The 27,461-nt window shown below is 42.9% G+C and overlaps 1 protein-coding gene across 2 annotated transcripts; it reads right to left on the bottom strand.

Annotated features, from left to right (window-relative positions):
• On the bottom strand, positions 1-27,294 carry RHOA (ras homolog family member A). Of its 2 annotated transcripts, XM_075514508.1 has the most exons (6): positions 27,160-27,294; positions 19,445-19,574; positions 8,553-8,710; positions 5,617-5,737; positions 2,301-2,431; positions 1-1,265 (listed from the first exon to the last, which is right to left on the bottom strand). In XM_075514508.1, exons 3-6 carry the CDS (start codon positions 8,706-8,708, stop codon positions 1,092-1,094), a joined length of 582 nt encoding a protein of 193 aa, XP_075370623.1. In that variant the 5' UTR covers positions 8,709-8,710; positions 19,445-19,574; positions 27,160-27,294; the 3' UTR covers positions 1-1,091. The 2 variants fall into 2 exon arrangements, with proteins under 2 accessions (XP_075370623.1, XP_075370622.1); XM_075514507.1 differs by lacking the exon at positions 19,445-19,574 and having other exon boundaries at positions 27,160-27,288.
• Between the last annotated feature and the right edge of the window lie 167 nt (positions 27,295-27,461).

Below are 27,461 nucleotides of genomic sequence, written 5' to 3'. Positions count from 1 at the left end.
TACAGGGAGCTTAGAAAACTGCCTTTATTCTATTAGTTGTTGGAAAAATGAAAATACAGAAAGAGTTTAGTTGGCTGCAGAACAGCAAGAAGTTCACAGGTTAGGAGTCTGATCACTACATGGTAACCAAACTTACACAAAAAGTTTCATTTTTTTTTGTTTTGAAACTGGGTCCAGCAATGAACTTAAGGCAACTGAACAGTTCAGAAGCTTTGAGTGCGAGCAGGCTGTCTTTTCTCATCCCTACGGCACGTCATGGAAAAATCTCCTCCTAGGTGTGCAGACCACTCCAATCATTCAAATGGGTCAGACTCTTACAAATGAACAGGGGAAGAGGATCAGCTGCTTTCCATCGGACTTTATTTTCAAATACAGTTTCTTAAAAAACCCAGAACACCTTAACGCAGAGGTTACAAGTAACAGTATTAGGAAATCCAATTATACAAAAAATACTACATCTAAGCTGGGGTAAATAGATTTATTTTTGGTAACATACATTTAAACTGGCACTAATTACACAGTAACTAAAAGGTAACTAACATGAAACCACAGAACCCTCACTTTTCCTTAGCTGAATGGGACTTGGTCATTTCAGAGCGATCACATTTTCAAACTAATGTTGTACACCACTGAGCCATGAAAATCAGATCTTCCTAAATGTGATAGCACTGAAGCTACACTTGGTGCCACATACAGCCATGTAACTGTTGTACTCAATTAGAATAGGACGTTAGTTATAAAGTAGTTACAGACCAATCCTCTGTGTTGACAGCTTTTTCTCTTTCTAGAGAGAAGAAAGAAGATAGAGAATTGTCTTCAATTAGCGCCTGGCATATCCTGTGAGTGCAGAAAAGGTTTGTTAGAGGAATGTTGAGGTTAACCTTGGGTGCACAGATGAATTTGATGCAGATTGTTATAAAAATCATGGTTGGCTTCTAAATACTGGTAGCAAGATGACTCGATTTTTAAATCTCTTAAGTAAATTATAGATAATGAAAAAGGCCAGTAATCATACACTAAGATTAATAAACAGCACTTCAAAATTACTCAAGTGCAGGGTGCTGCTTTGGCCATCTTCCTCTGGCCACACTTTATAAGAGAAGGCACCCGGACTTTTTCTTGCCACGCCGGGCTTGCAAAGCAGCTCTAGTGGCCATTTCAAAAACCTCCCTCACACCGTCTTTGGTCTTTGCCGAACACTCCATATACCCAAATGCACCAATGCGGTTTGCCATATCTCTTCCTTCTTCGGGTTTGACAGGTTCCTGTAACAGCACGGAAGCAACAGGTGAGAACAATCCAAAGCCACACCGACGCACACCCGTCTTCCCTTTCCCACCCAGCTTCCCAACAAAGGCAAAGGAATTTCTGATTAAATGCATGTAATTAATTGGTTAATTAATAATTAATTGCTCCCAAGAGCCATACTTTAAATAAAGGCAGATTTAAAATAAACTTTGCTTATTTTCTCAAGATGCAGCATGCACCTCGGCCTGGATTACACAGACAGGGTGTATATTTGCATACTGCGCCAATGCTTGAGGACATGATCGATTTTCTAACACTTCTGAGCTTAAAGGCCCCAAGACCCTTTGAAACTTCTGCAAAAGTTTGTGTATTTCAGAGGAAACATTTATGCAACTCTTTGCCACAATTGTAACAAAAGCCTATGAACAAATCCCAAAATTAATGCCTCAGTCTTTTGTGTAAAACCAAATATTATGCAACAGGAGCAAAAATTCCAGGACAGAGCAGAATATCTGCAGTCCCATACCCAAGATGGGGGTTTCAGACACGATCTGAAAATGAAACCTACTGATAGGCTCAGGAATGAGCTACAGCACCTGCGGTTATCACCTCAAAACACCAACCAATAAAACTGTTTCCTTTCACATCCTGAACATACAAAATAAAGAACAACTCGAGTGTGCATGCACTGATGTCTTGATGTGTTGATGTCTCCTAATTAATTCCTTTCTACGTCAGGGACCCAGCTCTCCAGCACAGAGAGCAGCTGACTGTTAGTAACCCAATATAGCCATTTTCATTGTTGAGAACGCCTTTTTCTAAAAATTAAATCTCCAAATATGAAAAAAGAAACCCTCAATTAAAGGTAATATATACTTTCTGGTTTCTGTCGCGGATAAGTGTTCATTATGCAGCCCATAGGAGCTGGCATAAGTGTTCATTATGCAGCCCATAGGAAGCTGGCAGCAAGCTGCGGATGCCCATTTCATGCTCTGGTACAACCACTATATGCTTTCTTCATTTATTGTAAGACTATCCAGAAAGGAACCTGCCTGCTTCATTTTGGCCAGCTCTCGTCTTGTGTGCTCGTCATTCCTCAGGTCCTTCTTGTTTCCTACCAAGATGATAGGCACGTTGGGGCAGAAATGCTTCACCTCCGGGGTCCACTTCTCTGGGATGTTTTCTGGGGGAAAAAAAAAAAGAAAAAAAAAAAAAAAGAAGTATGACTGTACTAAAACCCACTTCTGGGGAAAGTTTTATTTTAAAGCTTCTACACCTGCTGCCTGAGTGGTTTTAGCTTGCTAATACACACTGATGCCCTTTTTTCTACTCTTAATTTGGGAAGCAAATAGACCTGTTCTGGTATTACCAAAAAAGACAAGCCTGTCTATGGTAATTTTAAGGCTGAAGGACACCTAAACTCTTGGCTTCCCTACATCTCTCAGTAGCTCCTTGACAAGGGTTAGCATAAGGTACTTCAAAGAACAGCACACAGAATTCTGAAGTAGAGAGTTATGGAATATTTTGCTTCAAGAGAAACATTTTATTTATCTCCAGAAGCTAAAGATGGGCACAACCCTGAAGCGTAAGTTTTTACATCACTTCTTCCTTTTAAAAAGCGACATCAAACCACCACCCCAAACTCTCCCATTAACTGTAGCAGAAACATTGCTCTGTACACCAATTACAGCTGCACAGAAACAAAGACTTTGTGTAAGTCATTTGCAGATTTGCCATTTCTCCCTATCTGCAGCAAATGAATTTGTGCTCATATACAAGAAACTTTTTCCTCCTAACATAACTTCCCTACATGACTTTTTTTTAAAATGGAGCTGCAAATGGAACACTTGAGGGCTTTTAAAAGCAAAACCATGATAAATTCTATACAGCAGGAAGTGTTGAACAGCCCAAAACATTCGGCTTTGCTTTCAGAAGCTCTCAGACATCTGAGATTCACCAGTGGATGTACCTGAGGGCTACATAACCCCTTTTTATCTTTACAAAATTCCATTCAGCTTTTGAAGAGACATTAACTATTATGGCATTGTTTTCTTGCTTGAAAGAACAACTTAGACAAGCATTTTGAAGCCAGTTTTTGCACTACAGCCAAAACAGCAATTCCGCAGCTGCACCTGGAGCACTCAGGGGGTGCCAGCCTCTAGACCCTGCACACCTGAAGAGCCACCTGGCAGTTGGCTGCTCCCTCCACTGCTCCCAGGGACACAGGTGCCCTGATACTGGTGAGCAGGGAAGGAGGAGAGGGAGGAAAAATGGCCAAGATCAGACTTGACTTAATTAAACCCCTCTCCCCCTGCCTCCAGGGTTCAGTAACCCATCTTGTTTCCAGGGAGGTGAGGTCAGTTAGCTCTCCAGCTGCCAGGGGAGCAGCACAAGCAGTAGAAGCGAGCACAGCTCAAACCTTGTACATAGCTGTTTACAACCATACCAGGCGTGCCCACAGCACCGCTGCCAATTAAACCTCAAATCGTTTTGGAGAGAGACAAAGACAATGAAAGATGTCTCTAAACACAGGATCAGGTGGAAGCAACGAAGAGCGAGATCAGGATTTCCAAGATATCAAGCTGCCATTGATTTTTCTAAAGAGACACTTTCACACCCAACTGCCTGTTCAATGGCTGCTACCCTTCAGAGGCAAGGCAAGAAATGAGACTGAGCAGCTATCAAACATTACCCCAGTCAGACTGTAACACCACTGTAACATCTTAAGGAATATTTTGTTTGCTGATTTACTCAAACCTTCTGTGAATTGTGGCAGGAATGGTATTTTTTCAACCATTCCTGCAGCTACCATGTGGTAGCTGCATTCAGGACTAATCCTTCCATTAACTGCATTTCTGTGCTTCCTGGATCCTTTTTGTCTCATTCTTGTTTCTTCCTAAGACACAACTCTGGAAGGCAGGGTTCATCCATAAGACAGATCAGAGGTGTAGTAAAAAAGCCTCTGTAAGGACAACTTGCAGTGACCGTGATCACCCTGGCAGCAGAAAACTCCAGAGGATTCAGTGGTTTAATACATTTAAGAGAGAACTGGTATCTCATTTGTGGGCACCAGTTAAAATAATTTGACACCTGTCATTAATAGACAAAGCAGAGGGGTCTCTCACTTTTCCTGGCTAGGAGCTGCCCAAGACACAGACATAATTTTGACCAGTTACAAGCAAGTACCAGTCAGTCACTGTACAGAAGGTTCTTGTCTGTGTACAGCTGGTCATACACACACACAATCGATGTGCCTAAAGGTTTACCTTAACATTATCTGTGTTCCAATAGGAAACCTCACAAATATAGCCACTAGTGAACAAATCCCACTGATGAGAAGTAGATAAGGGAATTTTTACACAAATTCACTTAAGAAAGTGCTATCATAATGTATTTGTTTAGGATACTACACTGGATGGATGGAGTAATTACCATTTTAGGAGACTACACTGGATGGATGGAGTAATTACCATTTTAAAGGGACAGAAATCAAAGTTCCAGAGACATTGAGTCGTAGAAATAAGACACTGGAAAGCAGACTAGGAGAGTATAAATCTCCAGCCTCTGATCATTTCCACCAGTGAGAGAGCCACCCCCCTTTCAGTGCAAGCCCCCCTCCAGTGTAGTTCTAGCTCATGTTTTTCACCCACGAAGCAGAGAGCAAAAAACCCCAGGCTATTTGGGATTAATAACTCAGAGTGTTTCAAGCTGATCTCTCTTGAATAAAAGGAGGGGGTGAAGGTGGTGGAAGGGATTAAAAAAGCTAGTGAAAGCTAGCTTTCCCATTTACATAGAAAGGAAGTTTCTCTATTTTCCTGGATATAGTGTGGTCTCGAGTGTATAAGAACCTGCAATTTTCAAGGATAAATAAAAAAAAAGTAAAGTAAAATCAAATCTTGGGTGGGCCATGCCACTCAGTGGACACCTTATGTACTCAGAGGGCTCCCGGCCACAGCAGAGTGCAGCTACAGCCTTCCTGCTTGCTTGGGGCCACCAAGGCAGCACCTCCCAAAGGACGAGCACACCAGCATGCTGCCTTGGCCCACCAGACAATGTTGCCGGTGTGGGGGTGCTGATCTAGGCCAGGGAGCTGCCTCCCTGCTACGTGTTGCTCAAATTATGCAGCAGAGCCCTGGGTAAACACAGCGTGCTGCTGAGGCTTACAAAATGCCACTCAGCATAGTTGAAGAATACAGGTTCCTTTAAGATCTTAATGTCTGAAAACTATACATTCAAACCAGCATGAATTTTGAAACTAGGAATGCTCTCAATCATTACAGCACATGAAAATGTATTTTACAGCACAATTTCCAAGGGGAATACAGCGACACAGAGATGCAGTTCTGATTCAATTAGTGATCTACTTACCTAAACTATCAGGACTATCAATTGAAAAACACATAAGTATAACATCAGTATCTGGATAAGAAAGCGGTCTAAGTCGATCATAGTCTTCTTGTCCTGCTGTATCCCACAAAGCCAACTCAACCTGCAGAAGAAAGATTAAGGCAGTTACCCAGATCACCAGGGAGGTTTTGATTCAGAAGCTAGTAACCCAAGAGAAGTGGATAAAATATTTCTGTTAACACCACTCAAAAGGAGGAGACTACAAGACAAACCACTCTGACAGAGGAGAACTGTTAGAAATTTTACATTCCATAACTCCAAAATTCAATTTATTGCATCTTATGAGACTTTTCTTTATATCCATGACCAGTGTCAATTCTCTGAAAGGACACAAAAGCTACCAGCAAAAAAGCAAGATGGAAGAATCGAAGGGAATTGGCTCCAAAGGGCTGGGAATCTCTGTGATAAACATTCCAAAAATACCAGTTTTCAGTGAAAGTGGACTCTCTAAGTATATGCTTTTAGGATTACGCACATCTTCAATTCATTTACAGCTGGAACCTGTAGTGACTAAGAAATGTCAAGGTTGTACTTACTTGTGCACAAATTCATTAAAACTCCATCACAGCAGAAATTTACACTTGTAATTTGCTTTGAAATAAAGCCGATTTGTGTATAAAGTATCTTGTTACTAAGAACTGAGTAAAGTAGCTAATGTTCTCAATATTTTTACTTAGTGGAGCTAGGGGAGAATATCCCAATAGGATTGTTTAAAACTGCAGAAGGAATAGCCAATGTTTAAACTAGGAAATTTAAAAACTAGAATCAAGATCTTAAGGTATACTCTAGCTTGAGATTCTCTGATGCACCTGCCTTTGCAACGGAGCGGGTTTCTTCTTGTTTAAGCTCTTACGTTCAAAAATTACAGGAAAGAAGTCCACAGCAGCTCAGATAAAGACAGATGGGCGGAACTGGAACCCAAATGTGAGCTTGAACATGCAATGCAATGGTCTGGTTAAATTGTGAAGATACAAAGCCTTAGTTGCATGCATATACAAAAAAATTCTTCTGTATTTCAGTCAGAAATACTCCTCTCAGAGTCACCTCTGCATCTGCATTTGCAAATGTGAATTTTGTGGCAAACGTTCATATTTTTTACAGATACGTCTGACGAGGGTTCCCTCACATGACACTGAAATCAGGTCCTTTGCTCTACCTAAAAAAACCACATCTCGTACCATCGCTATTTTGTCTTCACATGGCTTCTGAACATTTCCGGTAATGCTTTTCTATGAAGACAGATGTAAGTGGCTGTCAAACAGAACTCTCCTACAAACTTTTGTAATCAAGTTTTCAGAAGACAAAGTGCTTAGATAAAGTACGTCATCTAGTTACAAAAAAATTCAGCTGACATTTCCACAACAGAAAATGCACTGCTCAAGCTGCTCATGCAATTTTTATTTAGATACCAGCTGCATACAGCTGATAGGGCACGACTCTCTGTTCAAGCCATTTAGAGATGCAGAGATTCAGGCAGAAGGGAATGAGGAAGTTTGACTAGGTGATAAGAGAGAGAAATTGGTATCATACATATTTTAAACAATAGTCCTTAGAGTCTAAGATACAATATAGAAACTGCAGAAACAGTCAACCTGGGGGGAAAACATGTTCTAATATTAGTCTAAAAGTACTTTTTTTTTAATCCATTCGTATCATGGGAGAGAAAAGCTCTTTTTAGACTCAAAGAGCATGACTAAAACCACACATAATCCATGCCTGTAACAGTAGGAAATCAAATTTAACATCAAGCCCAAAACTAGCTCAAAAAGTTTTTGCTCAAATCAGGATCGAAACTGAGCAGTTTCAATCAGTCTGTCACTGCATCTGAGCCAGAACTGACTGAAAGATGTTCTGGCTGTACCTGAACCCAGAGCAAAGGCACATGTCGCAGCAAGGGGTGAGACAGGGAAGCTCAGCACTGTCAACATCAAAAAACATGCTTGACATGAGGACCCGCGGCAGGCACTGAGGTCAGTTCTGTGTGGTTACTGTAACAAAACAGACATATGCCATGGCTGCCTAAAAGGGTCTGAAAATAGTTGAGCTTTTAAGGTGCAAAGTTTCTGCTTTGTGTGCTTCCGGAGTATCCTGGAAAGTGACAATTTTGCACATCACACGCCACCTTGTGTGACATAAATGAAGGAGGCAACCTATCTGGTGTTCAGAGAGCAGCCTTCTGAAAACTGCCTCTTGGAGCAGGTGTCTGGCATGTTTGCTTGTTTGGCAAACAAAGGGACTCAGAGGTCACACAGATTGAAAACTGATTTTCAAAATATTTAAAACTAAAGTGAAATATTTTAATGATTAATTTTCTGAAGTACAAACTAAAAATGAAGCTCAGTGAGCTGTGGGTACACTTGGCTGCTAAGAATTGCATTCCTTCAGACAAGTGGGACAGATGATGCTGATGGACACTACAAAAATCAAATCCCTTTGTCAGTCATCTCTTCTGAAGAGGATCCTGCACGTTGCCAGGAGTGAGTATGAAAAAAGACTCTCTCCAGGAACTAGTCTTTGTTAATCACAATACCAGGTCCCTGTCAAAACAGGGACTCCACTACGCAATTCCAAAGGCCAGTGTCCTCAGCATGTAGGCATGTCTTGGAATTGTTCCATCCCCTCCCACCTACTGCAACTTTTTACTTGGAATAACTGTGTGTTTTTTAGAATCTCAACTTTTAAAGTTTGGAAATAGGTTGTTGAACAGACATTGGATATGAGCAGGTTCTAGCAAGGCCAATATTTCTTCCACAGGAACATGCTTAATATTTAAAAACATATTTACAACATAAGCACTAAGCATGTGTACTAACCACTTATTAAAGAAGTGTAGAGATCTCCATGCTATTCTGAAGAAATGCAAATTCATTTTGACTGTTACAGAAGTGTACACATACCTGCTTTCCATCCACTTCGATATCTGCTACATAATTTTCAAAGACGGTGGGAACATACACTTCAGGGAACTGGTCTTTGCTAAATACAATCAGCAGACAGGTCTTTCCACAGGCACCATCACCCACTATAACCAGCTTTTTTCGAATGGCTGCCATAGCTGAAAAACAAAAGACAACTTATTAATTCTTCTGCTGCAGCTTTTAACCGAGATGCTAATAATTAACAACCACTAAATTTCCAATTAATAAGAAGTTTTAAATTGGGTCTACATGTCCATTAGAGACACAGACAGGTCACACAAGTTGGAATCGCACAAGTTCAAATTCCCATCCTTTTGAGAAAAATATTCCCCAGGACTTGTCAACACACTGGTGAGCCACTGGGTGCAGAAATAATAGAAAGGAGAGGAGATCAGCCTGGTTTAGCATTTCTTTACCTATTCTAAAGGCTGAGATAGGAATGTCCAGAGACAGCGAGTGAGCAAGCAGCTCTGTCTGAGAGCACCTTCTGAAAAATGTCTTTTAGGTAATCAGAGATGCTTCAATTCGAGGGCAGCAACATTTTCTTGTCACGCTGAGGTGTCTTAACTACAGAGTGCCAGAAGCTGTGTAGAAGTTAGCTGGACTGAGGAGCACTCTGCTCCCACGTCAGAGCACCAACAGCAGGATCCCAAGGTAACCAGCCTGTTCCCTGAATTACAACCACCGCACTGCAAAGGATTTTGGAAGTACACATCCCACTCCTCAATCTGCTTTCCTGGACATCACTGTTATCAGGTTATTTTGCCTGCTATCAGCTTAGATGAAGTAAAGGGGAGACACAGAGGGAGACACCACTGTGGTGCTCCACACAGATCCCTGCTGTTCGATGTATTGATATTGGCAACACAGAAACCAGCGTGAACAGTGAGCTGACAGTTTGTTAATGATATGAAGTTATTCCAGATAGTTCGCTGTAAATATATATCTAATAAGGCCCACAAAGAGAAAAATTATCCAAACTTCACATGGGGCTCTAAACTGATGATTACACTTCATGAGCAAGATCTTGGGTCAAGTATCAAGCTCCTGGAAACATGAGCTTGGTAGCAGTCAAAAAGAACAAAATGAAATAGCAGGAACTGCTAGGAAGGGAACAGAACAGTGATATGGCCACCGTACAAATCTGTGGCTTGCTCACATGCAACTTTGGCCTCAAAAAGATGTTATGAAAGCTTGAATAAGTTTAGTGAAAGCATAGAGTCAGGGTGGGACAGAAAGAGATGATTGAGTTGGATTTGGCAAATTTCTACAAAGTCACAAGTAGCCCATATAGTATGGATAGGGATTGACTGATCACCATCGCTTCCCACAAACAAATGCGAGGAGTGCTACACAGTAGAAAAACGTTCAAGCCCACCAGAAGGCAATGGGCCTTGGGAACTCCAACAAGAGGATGTTGCGGACACAAGAAATTTATACAGGCCTAAAGGAGACTGGGCAAGTACATGGAAGAAGCTTCCTGCATGAGTTAAAGAATGCAGAAACCACATCTGCCTTAGAAAATCCCCATAGTAAAAGTACTTTGAGACTGAGAGAGTACTTTGGGAAGCACTATATATGTGCCTGCTCTCTTCTTTCTTTTCCCTAGGCATTTATCTGTGACCACTGCAGGAACAAGCCAGAGATTTAGGGAGGGACCTGGCTACGAGGGACTGGAATGAGGACAGACTCATAACTACTTTCGTCTCCATAACAGGAAGGCACTCCAGGGGAAGCTGCTTAGTCATCCCATGAAGCTTCCTGGAAATGGAGCAAACAGCAACGCCACCATAATACCTACCATTGCATGACCAAAATACCAGATGGAGCACCCTTGTGAGTTAACTTTTGCCATGACAATCCCAGTACAAAGCTCTATGAGGATGACTAGGGCTGCTGGTGAGGGCAGAAGGGCTCGAAGAAGCACAGAAGAGAATTAAAAGACATAGCAAAAATGTTTTCTCCTTTCCGCCTCTTCTCTTGCTTTATGAAATTAAGTAAAAAGGTAAAACTAACCATCTACAAGCAACCTTTAGTACTATTAGGTGGTGAAGAAGCAGTGGATATTACAGAGACTCTGCACTTCTGCTCCAGGTGCAAACAGAGAAGGACCATTTCAGCCCATCAAGCAGCAAGGGCTCAAGGACTTGTAGAGCACACCTTTGTCAGACACAACTGCTCAAGTAACCCAGATCTCTCTCTAAAATGAGCTTCTTTCACCTTGTGAATATATGTGTACACACATTCAAGTTATTTACCTTAGGGATTTGGGATTATTTTTACATTTGTGGAAAGTTTAAAATGATCCAAGCTTTAAAAAGGTTTTCTTTCAGTGGTTTTAGATGGTTTTGAATACTTTCTAGCAATGGTAGTGTTTGATTTTTACAGAACTGGAAATCATCTGTCCTCTGTACCAAGTCAAGATCAACTACTTACAAGTTCTACTACTGTCAGCTTTGTCTAATCTGCCCTTAAAAACTGTAATGCTGAGTCCTACAAAACCTCTGAAGCCATCTACTCCTGTGCTCCCCAATATTTACTATGAGAAAATTTCCCCCAATGTGTATCCTCAGCCTTCTTTGATGTAATATAAGCCCACTACTGTTTATCCTATTTGTCACGGGCAGAGGAGAATAGATTATTCCCTTCCCCTAGAGCAGTTGAGAATACATGCCTTCTCTTCAGGCAAAACAATTCCAGTTTATTCAAGCCTTCTCTGTAAATCATATTTCCTAGACTTTCCTGTTGCTCCCTTCTGGGCACAGTCCAACTGGCACAAATTTACCAAAGCATGGAGCCCAAAAGCTGAATCCAGTATTTCACCTAGGGCTTTACCAACATTAACTAGAGCTGAAGGATTATTTTATTGATCTTCCAGGATATACTGTTGCTTAAACACATTACTGGAGGTGGATGTCTTTTTTTTTTTTTCCCCTTCCCAGAAGACAACACTGTTGATACATTCAGCTTTTAATTCATGATAACTCCCAGATCTTTTTCATTAGGACCGCTACATAGTAAGTTGCTTTCTATTCACACAGCTGAACGTTCTACTGTCATGCTTTTATTTATCCTTCCTCTGACTGATGTTTTATTCTACCTCCAAGTTCTAGTTCTGTCCTCCAGCTTAATCACACCCTTTCTCAGATGCAAGTTTAATAATCATGACTCCCAGAAAATTATCTAGGTCATTGATGAAACCACACTGCAGACAAAGTAGGTGGATGATGAAATGGGATAACCTGTCCTTCCTCAGTATCCTCCCTTCTTCCCCCTGCTGTGCTAGTGGCTGGGCTTCTGGCCCTTGTTCACTTGTGTTACCTCCAATAGCACCTAGGGTAGGTGACCTTTTTGGCATCACCTATGGATAACTGTCTTTTTCTGTGGATTATCAGATTAACTCTTCCTTTATCTTCCTCTAAATACTTCCACCACTTCATTTTCTTTTTTTAAGTGTTCCTTGTCAGTTGAATCTCATTTTATGCTTTGGCTTCTACATACCTATGCCTAAGGTCTACAAGAAAACTGCAATTCTGTAAAAAAAAAAAAAAAAAAAAAAAAAAAAAAAAAAAAAATTATCATAATTTCATGTAATGCTTTCTATAAACCTTTCTCTAACAAAACAGCTTGAAAATTATATATATATATATAAATAAAAATTATTTCAGGAGTTTTATTTGATCTCACTCTTTCCTGAAAAAAGCCTATCACGAAACTCTGCCTGCCTGGATCCTTCCTGAGATCTGTTGACATTATTTGGACCCAACGTGGAAGACCACTCTGTCAATCAAGGTGCCCTCCAGCAGGGTATGCTCAACCACCTCCTTCCCACTGTTTAGGATCCACCCCATGAGACTCTCCCCTGCTAACAGTCTTTTATGTGCAGGATAGTCACCAGGACATCTTAAACCTGCTGAATAGTCCCTTCCGTCTAGTACATCGAACATCTAGGTAATTAAAATTCCCTCATCACCAACTTCTAGAGGATCCTGCCAAGATGCTCACAAAAAGCCCCAACCACCTTATCTTTTCTTGGTGAACTATGGCATCCTCATCTTTTTTACTTTAGTTTCACCTTCCAGAGCATTACCACAGAAGAATTCCGTCTGCATAGTGTCCCCGGAACAAATGTATTGTATAAAATTCAATTCAGGATACAAAGATCACTGCTTATATCCTTGAAGCTTTCACTTGCCTCCAAAGTCCTAGGAGTTGCTTTTGATTTGCTTACCTGAAGCGTTCCCCTGGGCATGCAGCAAAGGCTGAGGCTAGCTTGTTTTCGGACCTCAACGAATTTTCAGAAACAGCTCAGATTATAAATGCTGGGTAGACAGAGATGCCTCAGGATGTCAGGTCTGACCACTGGACAGACCCCTCCATCAACCTTGGGAGGAAGTCACCAAACATCACAACCGCCTGTTTCTTCCTTACATTAGTGGTTATGAACTTTACAGCCTTATGGTACTTGACCTTTCTTCTCTGCTGGTGAGGTTGAACCTTTACTTGCTGCTAGAACAATATACTTCACTTCTATTCAACATGTGGATGTTCAAGGATGGAACACTGCTGTTGGGCCTGCACCCAGCTTTCTTCTCATGACAGATTCATCTTGTCTGTATCGCTGAAGGTCTCCGTGTGTATGGAAATTGTTCTAGTGGTGCTACATGTCCAAAACCCCCACATTTGTTCTTCAAATTTTAGCAGATATCTGGCCACGGCAACAGCATCCCGTAATCCGTGCATTAAGCATATTTACAATAATAATCTCCTAATTTAGAGGATTCAGTGTACATATCGGCATCTTTTAGCTAATTATTTTTAGTTAAAATAAATACGTTCCTATCCAGTGGGTAGCTATAAGGGATTTTCAGGTCTGGCAAATACTCAGAAAAGCAACATCTTCATAGTACAATAGAGAAAAAATTTGATTGCTTAGAACGGAGCTACATCTTACTGGTGCATATCACAAGGACAACACTAACAGCATTCACAGCAGTTGGGTCTTTCTGCTGCATTTTGACATGCTCTGGTTTTCTTAATCAAGTATTCTGAAGCCTGGAAATACATCAAATTTAGGCCAGCAATATGTTTTGACATCAATCAAAAAGCACTTTGCTAGCCTAAAAAGTTTCATTTAAGATGTACAGTACTTACGTTACATGCAAGTTAGTATGCGCTGCACTACAGCCTGTCACCAGTGTGTATGTGTCTACATTTAGAGGTAAAAAACTATATGAACTACTTAAGAGGATATTACAAATAGACCAGATCCAAGCTACCACTACCTCATTTTAGCCAAACACAAATACTACACATTCATCCTTTTATGCAATGCATAGAGCAGGAAGAGACCAGTAAATCCAGAAAGCTGCTGGAGCAGCATCACTGACGATGCACACAGAACATTTAGGAAGAAATATGCTATGCCAATTAGTGTAACAGAATGGCTGCAGCAATCTTCTGGGGGAATCTGTGCTGTCTTCGGCAGCAAGATAACAGATCCGCAATTTTTCCTACTCTTAAATGAACCACTCCTCCCCTCTTTGCATTTATAGGATTCTTAAAACCAGCTCGTCTGCTAGATTCAAAGTGGAAACTCTCACAACATGACTCAAGTGACTCATCTGAATGGAAGAGATTCAATTATGACATTTCCTCAGCCTAGGCCAGTGCCTTTCACAGGTATTACAAGAGCTTTAGACATTGTTTACTCAATCCCACTAACATCACAGGAGGTTACAACACAAGGAGCTCCTGTTTGCTGAGAGTTGCCACACTAATATCCTTGTTACACGAGGCTGCTATTTCTAAGTGCAGTGACGCTCCAAGACTTATGCAGCATAAAGCCCTGCTTGTTAAGAAAATCTAGCAAATACTCCAGAAGAATGAGAAATAGGGAAATTAATTATTTCCATGTTTTAAATGTACTCCCCCCTCAAGTATTATTGTTTACTGCAATGGAATTTGCCTCTTCTCTTCAGCACACTATTTATTTTTCCAAGGAACAACATTTCCAGTGCCTCCTCTCCTGCAAATCCCAAGGCCACACAGCACGAGTGAGGATTGTGGACAAGCTACTGACATTCTGAAGTTGGATAAGCTGGTAAGAAACATGCCAGGTTTGCCTGTCTCGCTCTGGATCTCATCCTGGAGAAAGTAATAAGGTGGAAGAAACAGCCCTTTACAATCACATAGGTATCCCGACTAGAGTTAATTTCAATTACCAATCAGCTACTACCAACTTTATATTGCCTGCTATGCCATATGGGCAGATCCCTTGTATAACGCACAGTTTTGTCAAAAAGGTCTGGATTACTGCATATGTTAGCAAGAACTCAGCAGAAGCAGTTCAGCAGGACCATTAATAATGTTTCTGATGCTGAGGGGAAAACATCCCTTAAATTCTTTCCCACCTAATCTTGCTGAAGTCCTTAAAACCAAAATGTTGGAAAGCAAGGGTTTTGAAACCTTGTAAAGACTGCTTTGCTGCTGACTCCTCCACACTCAGCACTTAAACAGTCTGCTATTGAGCGAATTACAGGCTGGCACTCTTCTCACTGGCTTCATTTCCCCCTTCATTCAGTCAGCCCTGCCCTGGGGCAGCAAGAGGAACAAGAACAAGGATGAGGGATCACAAGATGAAGCCCTAATCGAGTGTCCCCCACCCCGACCAGTCAAGCCCTGCCCTCTACCTACCACAGGGGAGAACTGCCTCTGCACCAGGACCTGAAATATACTCACTTTTGTTCAAATTTGAGGGGGAGGAGGAATGAGTTTCCCCAAAGACTCCAGTGATGAAGAGGACATGGATGAGCAGGCTTTTCCCAGTTTTCTTCTGGCTGTTTAACAAGGTCTGGCATCAAAACTGAGAACTACCAAAACAGTTTGGAGCCAAAAGCAGATTAGCCCAAAAGCAAATAGGTCTGCTTTTAGGGCAGCTGTATACAGACAGTGAAAAAACTGAGATTTAATACAGAGCATTTGCGTGGGGGAAATGGTCCAAAGACCATGAGCAGAGAATGGGGAGGAGACAGGCAAACAGGCCAGGAGGAGGATGGCAGAAGGATGTAACCCCTCAAATCCACCCTCCTCTAGAGCAGAATCCAGGATTCCCACATCTCCCAGCTGTTTAACTGCCAACAGGAGGCAAGCGTCTCAACCTTCTCCTCCGTTGAAATCCCAATGGAAAATGCCAGCAACTATACATTTAGTATTTTTTTTCCTCCACTATGCTTTTCATTAGCGAAAGTATGTATAAACAAATGTCAGAAACATTGCAGTTTACTGTTGAAATGCTATTCATGCTACCTTAAATCAGCTCCTTTGAGCATACATAAGCCTATGTGTGCTATCATGCTATTTTTTTTCCGCATAACCCATACAGGATGGGCTATGCTCTTAAATAGCAACAGTTGTGAAGCAAAGGAAACTATGACCCCAATTCACCTCTTACAGACATTGCAAAATGGGTAGCAAACAGCCATGGGACTGCAATAAGAGTAAGAAAAAAAATAAAAAAAGAAAAAAGGTGATTCAATCACATAAAGGAGTTTGATACAACCCATGCTTCTGCTACAGGGCTCCTAAAAGATCCTGGAAGAACTACATACACCAAAACATGCTGCAAGTGACCACTTATTTATTTTCTTTTTTTCTGAAGACATCAGAATTTGGAACACAAACACTAAAAACATGAATGCAGTCACCACTATAAAGGAGACAGTCAACACAGCTTATTTCACTAATTGAAATTTACTTAATTCTGTGCAAATTTGCCTGTGGACACTTGCATTCATAAACTGATAAGCCACATTATTTAAAGCGTTGCTAACAAGGCCTTTGGGAAACAACTATATTTATATTCTTTACAGCATGCAGCACATAAAGCAGTTTGACAGTACTGCAAAATAGACCTATTTCCAACTATGGCACTACGTGGGAGCAGTTGGTAAGAAAAAGATTATCTGCTGGGTTTTTTTTTTGGAGGGTTACATATGAAATTTAACACTTGAAAAAAGTCCCAAAGCTGGCAAAGTACAGAGCAGGCTATTGATGTTGCACATTAAATGTAATCCACAGTGAAACAGACATTTTCTATTATAAGATTGAAGTACAATTGAAAAAATTACACAGAAGGTCAGCATAGTATCCAATGGGATTAAAATACTGGACACAGGTCCTTCAGGAAGGTCCTTGGACAGGGCAAGCACAGCATTCAGCTTTCTGCTAGCAGTTTATTCAGACTGTGCGTTAACCATCCTCAAGTCTGGCAAGTTTTACTAGTTTGGGAAAAGTGCTTTGCAAACATACCTGTACATTTCCAGAGCCAGCTTTAAATGGGGAGCAGTATAGCTGTGTTACAACCCTAGCTAATAAACCTCACCAGGTCTCAGCTAACTCCACAAATAACCAGCTCAAGCGTCTTTGTACCACATCACCACAACTGGAAGCAGTGTCAGCTTAACTGCACTAGGTCTTAAAACATTGGTTCAGTGCCAGCCCTGGTGAACACTTAAGGACTGATGAATTTTATACAGTCATAAAGAGTTATCCAAAAGTACAAAATTGGTGCTTAACTGGCATGGACATACAATGCATTTCAGTTAAGCACACAGTGTGTTGTTTATGCTGCCTCTACGATGGCTGTGATAGGGCAGGAGATCCCTCATCCAGCATAAAGCCTGCCAGTGCAAAGTTTTTGAGGAAACCTGAATCGGCAGTCAGTACTAGATCCGTGTTGTGTGTCATGCGGACATGGTATGTCTAATCCGAGATATCATGTGAAATCTCAAAGCTGGATTCATCCTATCAAATGACAGCCTTTGCCCTTGCTTTCTTGTTCAGGATAAATCCTGTATGACAACTTACAATTCATCTGACTCTCAGAGAAGAAAATTGGTTTTGCTTCTGATAAATTTTCTTGATTTCTAACCACCAGAGGAAAGAGCAAAACATTTTGCTTTGCTCTCCCTCCCTGTACAGCCCACCCGCCGGTCCTTTATGGGAATGATGCCTCAGAGTGCGATCAAACACACCCAGGAACAGACACACTATCTTTTGCTAACAAAATACCCAAGCCATGACCTGTGCGACCCTCTACACCCAGCACTGTGTCCTGCAAGCAACTCCAGCACGGACACTGACCAGGGGACCAACTTGTCCCTTGTTGCTAAACTTACACTTCCTACATCTAGAGACTCACAGACTGTCCTTCACTACAGGTCTACACACATATAAAAATGGGTAGATTGGCTTGGGACTTAGGTCTCTCCACCTCAGCACCTGGCATTCAGGACCAGCTTAGGAGTGGATTCCTACAGAAAAGCAGAAGAGGAAAAAGGAATGAGAAGCTTCCCCCTCCATACTCTCCAGGCTCCAACCATTTCAGCTCAGGAGCTTCTTGGGTCAGATGTGGTTCCCATGAATTTGGTAACCTCAAACAGATTTCTCTTCCATGAGCTTGTCCAGACTCCCTTTGAACTCATGTAAACTTCCAGCACTCACAACATCCTGTTGGAGGGAGTTCCCACAGCTTAATTACACATTGTGTGTAAAGCCACTTCCTTCAAATTCAAGATTGTCCCTATTAGTTTCTTTTACCGCGTCCTAACTCCGAAATGGAAAGAGAGTGAACAGTTTACCTCTCTCACCCTCTTTCTGCTGCCCACATAACAGACCTTCCAGACTGAAGCATCCTAGCATAGAGTTGTTTGCTTGTTTGTTTTTAATACCTTTACACCTTTGACAGTAGTGACTGGCTGATCTATCAGCTGGCTGCTCCCAACAAAGTGGTAGAGGTGTCACTGTGAAGTGCTTCAGCCAGGAGGGCCCTTGGAAGCCCAGCAGCACAGCACTGTGTACCTTCCCCTCCCACATCATCCATCACAGCCCCAAAGGGCTGCTGCAACACAAGCCCCAGGAGCTGGAGCCCACAGGGACACCCTCGTTTTGACAAGGGTGTGCTGTTATATCCACTCACACCGTATCAGAGAACCACACCTTGAGCTGCATTTCAAATGCAAACAAGCAGCAGGTTGGTCATTCCCCAGTACACATTTCACTCCTTGCATTAACTCAAGTGCGGACTATCTTGACTTCAAAACAGGCGATAACAGAGAATCCCCTACCATGCTTCTTGCTCCAGCAGTTAGTTACATTTTCTGCATCAGTGATGAGGTTTTATTTGTCACTTCCTTATTTATTTGGCCTCTGCAAATTTCTTCATACTGGTGTTTTGTTTCTTCCAGGTGACTGGTAAGAAATACAGCCCAAGAGCTAACTCCTTCGTGTTCTCGCTAGACACAGATTCACTTGAGTCTCCACTTGCCTTTTAAAGCTGTCCCCTTTCTACTAAATTTAATATGAACCATATTGATCTTGTACTGACTCAGTTTCTCACTGAAAATGACATGCAATTACTGTCAAGTGCTAACCGAAGGCTAAGATGAACACCTGTACTTAAGAACCAAACTGAAACAATTAACACTAATTGTTTCTATTTCCCCCAGTCCAGGTTGAGTGACATTGCCTTAATTCTTTCCTGAATGCTTTGTTACTTATTCCATTATTGTACCTGGGATTGATGTCTTAGTCTGATGGGATTATAATCATTAAGGTTGTCCTACTTCTCTTTATTATTACTGCATATTAGCATTTTTTCAAACTCCTTAAACTGCTGCAGTATGTAAAGAGCTTTCTGGAAAAAAAATATTACATAAACCCCCTCCACTCTCAGGCCAGAGATCTTCAGAGCTGAAATATGTATCAAAACAGAGGTGTCAATTACCAAGTCTGGTTAGATTAGGCATGCAATACCATTCAACCTTTTTTTTTTTTTTTTTTAAAAAAATTTAGAGAGATAACCAAAATACCTGATTACAGGGAAGTTCCCTGTGTATGGATAAATAACTGGCGAAAGATAGGAAACCAGACAGAAATAAATGCTCAGCTCTCACAGAAGACCACCAGTGGAACCTGCACAGCTCGACATTCCTAAATGACCTGAAAAAGCGAGGAAAAATAGCAATACAGCAAAATTTACTGATGATGCCAAGATGTTCACGTAATAAAGGCAAGGGCTTCTGTGATGAATTTCAGAACCTTAACAGACTCTGTGCCTAAGCAATAAAATTTGAAATAGGTAAATGTGAAGTGATACACAAGGTAAAATCCAACTTCCTATATGAAATTATGGACTGGGAGCTGATCACTGCTACTCAAGGGCAGTATTTCAGGGTTATATAGTTAATTCCTTTAAAATACAAGCTCAACACTCTGAAGAGCTAAAAATAATTTAAATTTCCAGTATTAAGAACTAGGAAAAAATGAACAAAACAGAAATCATTAAGCTGATGTAGGAATCCACAAGCACGCCTGCACCTTTTGACTCTGCGTGCAGCTGTGATCCTCCTCATGTCAAAAGGCTATAAAGGAACTGGAAATGACTCAGAGCAGGGCAACACGGATGACTAAACTGTAGAACAGCGTCCAGGCGTAGAACAACTATGGCAGAACTGGGAAAAGGACAATCTGGAAGAGATGCAACCAAGAAGGAAAACGACTCCAGACACTTCTCTAAGATCCTCAGCAGCGGTGAGAAAAGCTGGGGCCTGAGCATTCAGTCTGTAAAACAAGGACAAGGGCACACAGAATGAGCCCAGTTCAAAGCAAAAGGCAGGCAGGGCAGATAGCAAGGCTTTGTTGTTTCTACCACATTTCAACTTTTTAGATCCATAATTTCTTAGTCATAGGTTTCCCTTTGTCCTCCCTTTTTCTCCCAGTTACTTTTCATGCTTTTGAGCTTCTGTTTTCCATTTTCTACTTTCAGTTTCTATTTTGCTCCTATTTCATCTGTAGGGCTTTCTTGCATTGTTTTTAAAGTGCAAACAAACAGATGCCTTCATTTCCTTTCCAAGTTGGGTTATTTAATTCACTTTCAACACTTGATTAGGGAAAATAATCGCAAAAGGAGGTTCCTGAAACATTTTTAAGCCTGTTTAAGCCAAAATTGTTAGATACTAAAACAGCAATATGTGCAAGCAAAACTCTCTGTCTTAACACTGTCACCATGCATCCTGTTTTGCAAACACCAAACTTAGCAAGATCCTCCTGGTCTACTACAAGTCTTCTTTGTTCTTTATCTGCAAAGTTCACCCCTATGCTGTTCACCTCCCTATTTCTATATAATTAGTAAATTAATGCCATTTCAGAACCCAGGGAAGAAGACTAATTCCAGCATTTCTCCCCTGCCTTAATATGCCATGACAAGTCCCTCTCCAAGGCTGAAGGCAAAGCTGGGACTACAGGGGCAGAAAGCAGTATTTTGTCCTCAGGACCTGTGCCTGCCATTGCTGTCCTTCCACCCTCACTTAACATTCTTGTTACTTTGCCCCTATTGACTAGATCTTTGTTATCTGTAGGTACGATGACTTACGAGAGCACTTCTCTTACGCAACACCGAGTCCCAAGATTACTTTGCACAAAATGAGATTAGGGCTTAATATTGAGGTAATTATAGTAGATCTGTGGATTTCCACTCGTGTGCAATCTGCAAAATGCTTTGCATTTGTGACTTTTTTTTTCCTTGGTATCCTCTCTGCCCAGACACCTCCAGCATGTCAAAGAGGGTGTAGGGAGCCCACACGCTGAACAAGGCAGGTTCTGGTCGGGCAAGATCGCTGTCTTTAGGCACCCACCACTGCCCCGTAGCTGGCAGCAGGAGCACATATGGACAAGCAAAACTAACACCAACTCTTCCAGACAACCATCTTTTTGTACCCATAACTGATGCTCTGACCTGTGTTCCTCCTCTTCTCCCACCACAAGACATCTGTTGAGATTGCACTAGTTTGGATCAAACACCCATCAAGTCCAGCACCCTGCCTGACACACGCAGGTATCTCAGAGGACTAAGAGAGTAAAAGAAGGAGCAAATGCATTGATACCTCTGCAAGTGTATTTTCTCAGTTTCCAACTTGGGGGTATTCTTAGTTTTTTTAATCTTTGTGCTCAACAGCCCATTTGATAGCATTTTCTTCTGTGATTTAATCTGTTTGATTCTGAAGCCACGTAAATAGTTGTCATTCAAAGCACTTTGCGGTGCTGCATTCTGCAGTCTCAGTACAGACTGCGGAAGAGCCACCATCAGTTTCGATCTAGTCCAGACTGTGCTCAGTCATGTCTTTGCCAAGCTGGAGGGTTCTAATCTTTTTAAGCAACCCTTGTATGGAATCCATTCCTTATCCCTGATCATTCTTCTTCAGCTTCTTTGCTTTTCCAGTTGCACTGTATCTCAAAGTCTATCTTCCTTCACAGAAAACCACAGTAATCAGTGTGCTAAGAACTGAGAGCCATGATACTATCCTCTGTTTTCTGCTTTACTCCTTTCCCCAAAGCCCCTCACACATGCGCATATGATCACTGTTGAACATTAAACTCGCATTTTCACAGAATTATGACAAGCTCTTCCTCCTAAGTGGTGATAATTAGCTTTCACCCCATCGGTGCATAAACAAACTAAGATTTCTCCCCCCCAACTTTGTATTTACCTGGAACAAATTTCATTTGACATTTTACTGCCTGTAATTCAGTGCCAGAAGGCCGAGCTGCAATTCTTCCTAGTCAGCTCTTGTCTTTTCTTCCCTTACTGCTTAACACCTTTCTCACCAGATCATTTATGAGTATGCTGAAGAGTATAGGTGCAACACAGATCGCTATTCTTCTCTTGTCCCAACCTTCCCTTCTCTGTGCTTGTCAAGTCATTCAAAAACTCCAGTAGATTCAAGCAGCACTGTTTCCTTTGCAAAAGCCATGTTGACTTTCTCCCACCTTACGTTCTTAGTCTGTCTACTTTTTTTTTTCAGAATTTATTTTTAAAAAAGGCATTGAACTCTGTGATATCCTGCTGAACTATCTTTAAGAACTGCTACCTTGTAAGCCATCTTCTACTTCTCTGACTTCAAGGTATTAGAGAAGTTACATAGCATAATTAATAATTCGGTCATTTCATCCCCAAGTTTCCTTTGGAACCCTTGGGCAAGCACCATCTGGTCTTGGCATTTTGTAACTATATTTATCATTTTGCTCTAAAAACTTATTTGCTGACACTTCAAGCAGAGACAGATCTTCCAATGAGTCCTGTTCCCCATAAAGAGAATTTCTGGCATAGGAACCTCTTTGGACTCCTCCACAGTAAACAAGAATGCACATAAGTCATTTAACTTTCTACTGATGGCTCCATCATCAAATATTTCTTTCACTTCATCATCATCTATTGGCCCTCCAGACTCCAGTAACTTTCTTGCTTCTGATGTACTTGGAAAAGAATTTTTTTTTTTTGCTATTAGTATGATGTTGCTCAGAGTCTTCCTGGCAGGTCCTTATATTTTTCATTTGACTTGCCAGAGTTCACGTTCCTATTTACTTTTCTGGTCAACTTCATGACTTGAACCTTCTGAAGGCTGTATTCTTATTTCTAATACTTTCTTTATCCCAAACTGCATGCTCATTCTCATCTGTCAACATTCCACGGTATAATTTAAAATCTTCCCAACAACATTTTCAATTTCAAGCGCAGAAGCCTAGTTCTGCTGTGGTTTAAGTGGAACCCAGCCTTTCCAAACAGCTTTTGAACTGAGGTCCAAAAAATGAGCCAATTCACCTTGTCAGTACCACGTCAAGATCCTACTGTAAGACGGCCTTCTCATCTCACACAATTTCAACAGAGCAGATCGAAGGTGAAGAACAAAGAGCCTCCAGGTGTAAAATATAAGAAAAATGAAACATTAGCAAAGAATGCAAACAGAGATAACTGGTACTTGGAGAGCTGCTAGTTCTTTCAAACCACTGACACATACAAAGACAACCTTCCTCAAAACTGTGAAGATGAGGAGGAGGAATCACTTTGTACACATCCACACTAGAGATCTGCTCCAAATGTGACAGCTCAATCAGTCAGTACACAGTCAGGTGAGACAGAACTATTTATTGTTGCAAAGCACTGCTAATCAACTGAGCAAACAGATTGAATTCAGCCCTGTTTCTGATTAAAAACAACAATAAAAAAAAGCAAACAAAAAAACCAAAACTGTCAGAGCTTGAGGAAAGAAAGACCTCACAATCGTTGTGGGTATACTGCCCAATTTTACTAGGTATACTAGTGATTCTCCATCTGTTCCTTCTACTAGGGACCCTGGTCACGAAGGCTGGTCAGAGAAAGACTGTGAACCTTGTTCTGATTAGTTTAATTGGATGATTCACTTCGGAAGGACTGGCTGTTAGCTGTGTGTATGCAACAGTAGATGACAAATATCTTAATTAAAAGGTGGTCTATGGACATCTTAATTCTTTTACTGTTTCAAATGTCCTTCTCAAGCGAAAACATGGTGATAGGAAAAGGACAGAGAGAGGGTGGACAGATCAGAGTTGCTCTACCAACTCCAATTATGCTTTTGTTCACAGTTCAGAACGAGGTGAGAACAGAGACCACATCAAGGCCAGAAGGCACCTGGACACCTATAACAGTGGTGTAAAATGGCTTAAAGCAACGATAACTTAACCAGCGTACCGGAGACAGTCTTTGGGATATTTGTGCTTATTTTTGAGATGATCTTGCAAGTAATAAGCAACTACTTCTTTCTACTTAGCTACCTAGCTATTTATACAGTGTCCAGCGTTGCAGGAGAGGGATCACACCAACACGCAAGGAGCGGAGGATTTTCATCGTGCACTCAGATGTGTGCGTTTGCATAGCTGTATCCCTGGGAATGAAGGTAAGCTGCCACTAGGTGCATTTATTTTGCACAGCACTATTCTGTATTATGGGGTTTCACCCTTATTACTTGTTTACTAGGACAGAGTCATCACGGATCAATTTAAGATTTAAAGGGCATGCTGGCTAGCCTTTATTGACATGCTAACTTCCTCAAACTCACTGACTAAACTTTTCCTCCACATTAGCTAAACTGCATTTGAAGACAAGTCGTAAGGCAACAGAGCAGTACATGAGAGTTTAAATGGGTGTGGAATAACACATGAGCCAGATTAGAGTTCAGTATAGAAAGTAAAAGATAGCGTCTGAGTGGAGACTTGGAAAGAACCTGATGATATCACAGCAGGAGAGAATAAAACGTTACAGAGAGACTGAATGAGAAGATACAACAGGCTAGTGAGAAGGTAGTAGTCAAGGTCTGAAATTTCTAGGGCTGAGTGGACCACAGAAATGGTGTAAAGACAAGCCAACAGGGTTCTGGGCAATTCAAATAAGTTGAGAGAAAAAGATGAAGTGTAAAAAGCAGGAAAAACAAGAGTTACCTTTAAAGAAATGAGGAAAGACGACAGTATTTCTAAGCCCCTCCAAACTATCCAACTGTTTTTATTTGGAATTTGCTTATCTGAAGAGCCATCACTAGTCCGACATCCTGGTGGCAGCTAAGATCATTTAGGATGTTTTTACTGTCAATTCCTGGCTCAGAGAACTCCCCGCCTCTGGCGCTCAATTGCTGTGGCACTCGGCCAGAGCGTGAGTTTGGTGAACTAGGAGGGATAACATAAGGGTTGCTCAGCTTAGCTCTCTGACTGAATTTCTTTTGCCCCTTGTGTGAAGGTGCATTTATATCTTCAGAAATTGTTAAAAAAAAAACCCCAACACGTATTCTAGTGTTAAATGATACAAATCGCCCATTAAAATTAATTTATGTCAAGCATTTATGCTGAATATGCTGTTAAGCATTCCAGTGAACTAATTAAAATGAAATAAGGCTAATGGCAATTTTTCTTTTTTTAAACATGCAACCTTGGTCCAAATCGGAGCCAGAATTAGTCTGCATATTTGAAACAGAAATGTTAGTGCTGTGTGGCTGGAGACCTGGGTAAGGCCAGAACAGGGCAGGAGAAGGGCCACACAGATGCATTAGAAGAGCCTTCAACACAAAGTAAATATTTTGACAAACAATCATTTCAAGGAGGGTGAGACTTCATATTTCCCTACTGAAAAAAAGAAAAAAAAAATCTCAAAATAAAGCCATTGGAGAATCTAATACTTTGAGTCACAAACAACATTTAGGACAAGTAAAACTAATTTTTGAGATTTCTGAGATAAAAAGAGGGTCATAAAAGTTTGCTTTTAGAAGAAGCGCACTGTTTTAAAATCACAGACAGCAGAATTGTTACCTAGTCTAAACTCGGGGGGGGGGGGGGGGGGGGAAGGCAACAACAAACCTAACATGCCCTACGTAGGTCTGAGGATTTAGTTTTCTCTGAATCCTCTGTCACATACAGAAAGAGTGGGTGGGAACCACTGCTCATGAAGAGTTCCCTGCAACAAACAGGTGAACTGTACCGGGACAGAAACAAAAGCTGGATATGAGGCAGCAACTAAAAACAAACAAATCCCCATTCCAGACACCTCGCAGAGACAGACTTAAAGGAATATCAAAGTAGTCAAGGCATTATTTGACTGGGGACAATACTTTGTCCTGAGTCTCTGTAATAACTTTAGCGCTGTAAACCTCTGTAAGTTTTGGGGGTTTTTTCTTTAGAGCCAAACGCAACTGAAGTAGTCTCGAGGCTCCTCTCGCCCCTGAAGGAAAGGGTTTCCTGGCAAAGAAGGTTTAGGTAGCGTACAACTTTAAGCTGGGTAATCGTCCGTCTAAGGTAAGGCTGTTGGGCCACACGAAGCCGATCGCGCTAACAGTGCGTTCTAACCCAAAACCGAGCTCTTCGCTACACACTCGTCCGCGTGCCCTCGGCCTGCTGAGGCGGCACCGGCTGCGGCCACAGCAAAAAACCAAAACTAAAAGTTTGCAGTTACACCCCGAAAGGCGATTTCTCCCCTAGCTACAAGTTTAAACACCAGCAGAAACCGGGAAGCGTTTCCGCGGGAGCTAACGCCCCCGGCCAACCCCGCGCAGCCGGTGCGACGCACGGGGGGCTCGCGGGCGACCCACGCGTGCAGGCGCGGCCCGGCCCGAGGACCCGGCTCACCCCCGCGGCCCGACTCCGCGCTCCGGCGTGGCGGCGCCTCCCGCGCGCCCGGGTGACGTCACCACAACAAGCTGCCAGTCAGCCGGGTCACCCCCACCGCCCGGTGCCCACTCGTGTCACACCCCACGGCGGGGGGGGGGGGGAGCGACGGGGTGGGGGACGAGCGCCGCCTCCGCACCGCCTACGGCGGAGCTGGCGGGAGCGGGGTCCCCGCCGCGGCCCAGGCGCCGAGGGGCCGGGCGAGGCGCGGGCGGCTCCAGCGGGGGAGCCTCCGGGGCCGCGCCCCAGCCCGGCCGCCCCTCCCCCGCTCCCGGAAAAGGCCCCGTTACCGGCCCCGGAAACTTGGGGGCTCTCGGAGGGGCGGCCGGGCCGCCGCACACGCCCTCCCCTTTTGTGCGCGCGATGTCGCCCGGACGCGGCGGCGAGAGACTCGGCCGGGCCCGTCCGCCCCCGCCCGCAGGCCGCGGCGCGGGCTCCCGGCGGGGGCGGGCGGGCCCGGGCCCCACCCGGCGGCGGCGGCAACAGCAGCGACGGCGGCGCCGCGAAGGGGGGAGAAAGCCGGCGAGCCGCCCCTCCCCGGGCGGCGGAGAGCCCCCCCCGGTACCTGCGGCCTGCGCTGGGTCTCGCTGCCGCCGCTTCCTGCTCCACAGGCCCGAGCTCGAGCAGCGGCGAACGGAAACGGGCGGGGCGGGGGCGTGCGCGCTCACCGGCCCGGCGCGACGCGGCGCGGCGCTGCGCTCCCTCAGCCCGGCCCCGCCCGCCTCCGGCCCGCGCGCCCGCGCGCGCGCGCCCCCGCCCGCCCTACGGCCAATCGGCGCGGTCGGGCGCGGGGGCTGCCGGGAAGGGGCGCTATAAAAGCCCGGGTGCTATTTACGCCGCGCGGGTTGGGCGGTTGCGCCTGCGCTA

The sequence above is a fragment of the Mycteria americana genome, chromosome 11 (assembly GCF_035582795.1).
Source record: "Mycteria americana isolate JAX WOST 10 ecotype Jacksonville Zoo and Gardens chromosome 11, USCA_MyAme_1.0, whole genome shotgun sequence".
Taxonomy (NCBI): Eukaryota; Metazoa; Chordata; class Aves; order Ciconiiformes; family Ciconiidae; genus Mycteria; species Mycteria americana.
This window is presented reverse-complemented; position numbering and strand designations above follow the sequence as displayed.

Bases quoted from the DNA above. Each gene is read 5' to 3' on its own strand.
- RHOA (XM_075514508.1), bottom strand. From the start codon at position 8,708: ATGGCAGCCATTCGAAAAAAGCTGGTTATAGTGGGTGATGGTGCCTGT. The intron at 5,738-8,552 runs GTATGTGTACAC...TTTCTTCTGCAG, and splicing joins TCGAAGTGGATGGAAAGCAG to GTTGAGTTGGCTTTGTGGGA. The intron at 2,432-5,616 runs GTAAGTAGATCA...TTTTTCCCCCAG, and splicing joins TGATAGTCCTGATAGTTTAG to AAAACATCCCAGAGAAGTGG.